Source organism: Cavia porcellus, unplaced genomic scaffold (genome assembly GCF_034190915.1).
Source record: "Cavia porcellus strain 051 isolate PalLab524CR breed Dunkin Hartley unplaced genomic scaffold, mCavPor4.1 scaffold_18, whole genome shotgun sequence".
NCBI lineage: Eukaryota > Metazoa > Chordata > Mammalia > Rodentia > Caviidae > Cavia > Cavia porcellus.
Window position 1 is genome coordinate 61,419,853 of NW_026947501.1, and position 5,976 is coordinate 61,425,828.

General features: G+C 51.8%; 1 protein-coding gene across 1 annotated transcript; it reads left to right on the forward strand.

The window, feature by feature from the left end:
• Window positions 1–1,173: 1,173 nt before the first annotated feature.
• Window positions 1,174–5,250, forward strand: LOC134471392 (endogenous retrovirus group K member 113 Gag polyprotein-like). The gene is made up of 2 exons (XM_063230121.1): window positions 1,174–4,405; window positions 5,068–5,250. The coding sequence occupies exon 1, from the start codon at window positions 1,301–1,303 to the stop codon at window positions 3,014–3,016; it is 1,716 nt and encodes a 571-aa protein (XP_063086191.1). The 5' UTR covers window positions 1,174–1,300; the 3' UTR covers window positions 3,017–4,405; window positions 5,068–5,250.
• The last annotated feature ends 726 nt before the right edge of the window (window positions 5,251–5,976 follow it).

A 5,976-nucleotide genomic window follows, 5' to 3' on the forward strand; every position in this document is an offset into this window, starting at 1 on the left:
GGTAACAGAATATGGTGAATTACTTAATGGTCCATTTGTAACACGCAGCTGAACTGAGTCAGCGTGGTGCTGGCTGTGGAAGACCCACCTGAGGAGTGTTGCTCATAGCACTGGGCAGGAAGATGGTGTACTATTGATGCTCCTGGAGAAGCTTCTCTCACTGATATGGACTGAGCTTCTCTCATCATCTTGGTTGCTAGGAGTGGCTGTGGTTCTTTTGGAGGATGCTCTGGTCCTTATCTTGAGCCTTGTTTCCTGGCTCCAGTGCAGATCTCTCAACCTAATGGCACAATTCTTTCATCCCACTGGCACAGACTTCCTAGCTTCTACCACTGACCATTGGGCCTTCCCAAGACAGATCTATGAAGCAAACTTGCATGAGACATTGTCATTTGCTCCAGGCCTTGTGGAGGACATTGCCATGTGCCTAGATCTTCAGCTGGACTTGTGCAGGACATTGCTGTAGGATCCAAGCCCTCAGCTGGATTCTTTGGGTTTCTAATGCATAGGCAGATCTCCCACACTCTGTTGCATTTGACTCTGGGTGAATATTGTAAAGTAATCCCATAAATCATGTATCCTGTATTAAATCTTTTCCTTTGTAAGCTCTGACTACTGTTGGGAGCCGCAGCCCCGAGCCCGGTCGCCTCACTTGGCGGACGTGAGGCCTGTAGTAAAGAGTGAGGCCTGAGGTAGATTACCCCTCCCATCGAATATGTTAGTTTCCTGCTTACCGCGTAAACAACCCGCTCAACAATATAGTCTGCCTGGCAACTGATGATGTTAGCCAATCAGCTTGCCTTGCTTACTTTAACATGATTGGACACTGTACCCGTATATATACCGGTGCCACCCCTGGGCGGAAGAAGAAGCCAGATAGAAGCCCGGAAGTAGAAGCCCAGAAGGAGCCGCAGAGAGCGGACCGATAGAGGCTTCGGGGCAGACTGAAGCACAAGAGGAGCCGCGGAGAGCGGACCAAAGGAGGCTTCAGCTGGGAGAACCCAGGGCAGGCTGTACGGAGAAGGAAAATAAAAAGAAAAGGTTGTCCACTACCAGACTGTGTCGTGTGTCCTTCCTGCCGGCCGGGAGCGGACATCGACATTTGGAGGCCCGCCCGGGGACTGATCACCCCCGAGACGTGGAAGTGGACAACGCTCCAGTACAGAGCTGCGAGACAGGTGAGTTGGGGATAAGCCTGGGCTCTGGGTGGCGCGCACCTACAGGGCTTTTAGACTCCCCTCAGGCTCACGCGTAAGTGGCGGATTCCTTGGGCCTCACGCGGTGAGTAACATATTAAAAAATGGGAAACATGCTAGGTAGCGGCACTAAGAGCGAGGGTGGTTGTGGAGAAAGCTCTCAAGAGCTTACAAAAGTACGCAGGGTATCTGAGCAGGCCCAGTCAGGGAGCTCCCGAGAGGGGTCCGTTAAGGGGAACAAGGATGCTAAGGAGGAGGACGGGGCTCTAGCCTCGGAGTCGTCTGACTCCGAGGACGAGGGAAAGTTGAATGGCAAGGAGGCCAAAGAGACCAGCTGTCAGGAGCCTAAATCGCTCAATAAGGAGTCGCAGGGTTCTTTTCCAGCGTTGCCCCGCGAATTGTGCTCTGCTCAACCTGGTCTGCGGAGGAGTAGAGAGCTCCTGAGTGCGCCCCGGCGCGAGAGGGAGGCGAAGCCTTCCGCCCCACCTTGGGGGCCGTTTCCGGAGGCGATCCCTCGCCGCGGGGCGGCCGCCCGGGAGCTCCCTTCCTCTTCGCCAGAACAGGAAGTGATGCACGGGCCCCCATTTTCCGCCCAATCACGGCCGCTGTCTTATGCTCCGCCGCCGGCGGGTCGGTATTTTTACAGGCGGCTTTGGCAGGGGGGACGCTTGTCTCATGAGGTACATCCACCTGGGATAGATAGTGGCCCCTACGAGATATTTCCTGTACAAGTAGCTATGGGCCAGGGACGCAATGTATGGGAGCCTTTTGAGATAAAGCAGATTAGAGAACTTAAAAATGCAGTTACAACCTTTGGGCCGACTGCGCCTTACACCATTGCCATGCTGGAGAATCTGTCTTCTGGGCCCCTCACCCCCGCGGACTGGATTCAGCTGGCAAAGGCCTGTCTGCCCTCGGGCAGTTACCTGGATTGGCGAGCCTGGTATGCAGAGTTCTCTGCCGAGCAGGCTGAGAAAAACGCCAATCGAGGAAACCGGGGGTGGAACAAGAAAATGCTTATGGGAGAAGGTCGGCACGCTGATGACCAGACCCAGTTCCCCGGCGCTGTCTATGAACAAATCAATGCCATAGGGCTCCGCGCCTGGAAGCAAGTAAGTGGTGCCGGAACAGCCTCCTTGTGTCTTTCAAAAATAATTCAGGGTACCACAGAGCCATTTGTTGACTTTGTGGCCCGAATGCAAGATGCTGCCGATAAGATATTTTCTGATCCGGGAGTGGCTCAACCGCTGGTAAGACAGCTGATTTTTGAGCAATGTACAAAGGAGTGCAAGGCAGCGATAGCTCCTCATAAGAACAAGGACCTCAATGCCTGGATTAGGATATGCAGAGAGATAGGGGGGCCGCTCTCCAACTCGGGAGTGGCTGCTCTCCTGGCCGCGGCTGTACAGCAGAGGGGACCTCGCGGGTTAGAAGGGGAATGTAAGGCTAAAGGGTGTTTTGCCTGCGGGGAGCCAGGACACATTAAACGTCACTGCCCAAACAATGCAGATGCTAGGCCTCGTCCTAGGAATGAAGAACCATATGTTTGTGGGCGATGCAAGAAGGGATCACACAAAGCTGAGGAGTGTAGGTCGGTCTTTGATGCTCAGGGCAACCGTATTTGTGGACAAGATGCTAGAGAGCCAAAAAACGGCCAGAGGGGGCCCCCTTCACAGACGGGCCCCCGCCCCAGAGACAGGACAGCTCAGGGTGGCAGCCTTCAACAAGGGCCACCCCTGGGTCAGCAGGTGTGGACCTCAGTGTCGCCTCCAGACTTATATGGGTGTTCATCTTGTCATTTGTCACTCAGCACCCTATAATTTTTCCAAAGGTTACTGCCTCTGAGCCATTAGTCCCAGCAACTACAATATACACAGATGGCTCCAAGACGGGGATAGGCGCCTATGTGATCCTAGGCAAGCCCCCGGTTACCATACAATTTGAACCAGATCAGCCTCAGGTGGTGGAACTGCAGATCGTTAAAATGATTCTTGAACGGTTCTCAGAGGCCATTAACATTGTCTCCGATTCTAGGTATGTGGTCAATGCTATGCAAGTGCTTGAGACTGCCGGTTTAATTAGATCCACTTCCACAGTGGCTGGACTGTTCCTGTCTATCCAGACATTGCTTCAGAACAGACACCATAAGGTCTTCACCACCCACATAAGAGCACATACATCCCTGCCAGGGCCTATGGCACAGGGGAATGCGGCTGCTGACACTGCCACTCGCCCGTTATGGATTTTTACCTTACTAACACCAATCGAGCGAGCCCGTGCCTTCCATGATAAATTTCATGTTAATGCCAGGACACTAGCAAACCATTTCCATGTTTCTAGAGCAGATGCACGAGATATCGTGCGACTATGTGACTCCTGTGCCACATACAAACCTGCCATACCGATGGGAGTAAACCCTCGAGGTTTGATCCCTGGTGATGTTTGGCAGATGGACATCACACATATACAGGAGTTTGGGACTCTTAAATATGTTCATGTTTCCACAGACACCTGTTCTCGCGTCATAGTTGCAACAGCAGAAACAGGTGAAAAAGTGTCTAATGTGATCAATCATTGCCTGGCAGCTTGGGCCGCATGGGGCAAACCAAAAATATTAAAAACTGATAATGGACCAGCCTATATAGGCAAAGCCTTCAATGAGTTCTGCAAAATGATGGAGGTTCAATTAAAACATGGTATCCCATACAATCCCCAAGGTCAAGGAATCATTGAGAGGGCTCATAGAAGCCTCAAAGAAATTTTACAAAAACAAAAAGGGGGAGTAGGCCAAGGCCTGGCCCCAAAGGCACGATTATCCATGGCACTATTCACACACAATTTTTTAAATTTAAATAATGATAATTGCTCCCCAGCTGTGGAGCACTGCAACCCTTCCCCCAACCATAAAGGGTGGGTGAAGTGGAAAGATGTCCTGACAGGACAATGGATGGGCCCGGATCCGGTAATCAGCTGGAACCGAGGCGCGGTTTGTGTTTTCCCACAGGAACCGGGACGAGAACCACTGTGGATACCGGAGAGACTGACACGGACAACAAAGCCCTCGACTAAAGATCAGACCTGCCCTACTGGAGATCCATCACAGACCAACCAACAAGATGAATAGAAATAGCGGTAGCCCGAAATGGACAAGAAGATCCTCAGGCATATGCATGGCTCGCTCGCCTAGCCTACGACCGAGTCTAGGGACGGTGAGCTTCCCACACTCCTCCTCTAAAAAATTATGATATAGCAGGGTAGATGAGTCAATGACGGGTAAGAGCGTGCCTCCCCAGCATGACTCGACCTAAGCCAGGCCCTACCCCATCCTGCACGTAAGCCGCTGGACTGTTAGATGCTGCCCAGGTCTAAATTTCTCTCCGAGGGGATTTCTTTACGGAGAGGAAATGAGTGCAAGCTTGTGTGCATCCAGGTTCCGTCCAGTTTGTGCCTGGCCCTAGAAAAAGGACGAGGGCCTCAGGGCCTTGGCAGACCATGGGACGGCCGACCAGGGTCTAAGCCAAGGACCTACGGTGGGCCTACGCATAGGGCATAAGCCTCTGCACCCAGTCCAGGAAGGGCTACGATGCGCACATTCATAAAAAATAAAAAAGGGGGAGATGTTGGGAGCCGCAGCCCCGAGCCCGGTCGCCTCACTTGGCGGACGTGAGGCCTGTAGTAAAGAGTGAGGCCTGAGGTAGATTACCCCTCCCATCGAATATGTTAGTTTCCTGCTTACCGCGTAAACAACCCGCTCAACAATATAGTCTGCCTGGCAACTGATGATGTTAGCCAATCAGCTTGCCTTGCTTACTTTAACATGATTGGACACTGTACCCGTATATATACCGGTGCCACCCCTGGGCGGAAGAAGAAGCCAGATAGAAGCCCGGAAGTAGAAGCCCAGAAGGAGCCGCAGAGAGCGGACCGATAGAGGCTTCGGGGCAGACTGAAGCACAAGAGGAGCCGCGGAGAGCGGACCAAAGGAGGCTTCAGCTGGGAGAACCCAGGGCAGGCTGTACGGAGAAGGAAAATAAAAAGAAAAGGTTGTCCACTACCAGACTGTGTCGTGTGTCCTTCCTGCCGGCCGGGAGCGGACATCGACAGACTACAACATAGGAGTAGGGAGAATCACAGAGCAGGAAGAAAAATGGTGGCTTCCAGAGGTTACGAGAGAGACAGAGGGTTATTGTCTAAAATTTCAATTTGAGAAGATGAAAAATTCTTGAGATGGATGATAGTGATGTTTGCACAACAATGTAAATGCATTGAATGCCACTGAATTTTACACTTAGAAATGGCTAACATGGTAAATTTTATTTTATATATTTTACCAAATTGAAGTAGAATGAAGTGAGAGGACTCCAGGAAAATGGTGGAGCAGTGAGCAGCAGAGAAAGAACCTCTCCAAGTTTTGGAGTCCAGACCGTGAAATACAGCAACATGAAGAATAGAAAGAAGAGAGAAGTGGTCGCATGGACACAGGAAGGATCCAAACCAAGACTTGACGCTGATGGAGAGAGATAACTCAGGAAATCAGCAACAAACAAGAAAACAACAACGAAAAACAAAAAAACTCCAAAAAACCAGATCTGCCAGATGGAAAGAAATGGTAAAGAAGCAGTGCACCCCACCCACTGTGCACCAGCCCAAGTCCTTCCCAGGGAGATGTGTCTAAGGAGGAACGCGGCCCAGCCAGCCACAGGGAGAAGCAGCAAGGAGGTGATGCGGCCCTCGGTCCTCATGAGCTGGTGGAGGCCCTGCTGTCAGGGGAGAGGCAGCA

What these genes read in the sequence shown, in the direction of transcription:
- LOC134471392 (XM_063230121.1), top strand. Translation starts at nt 1,301, where the DNA reads ATGGGAAACATGCTAGGTAGCGGCACTAAGAGCGAGGGTGGTTGTGGA.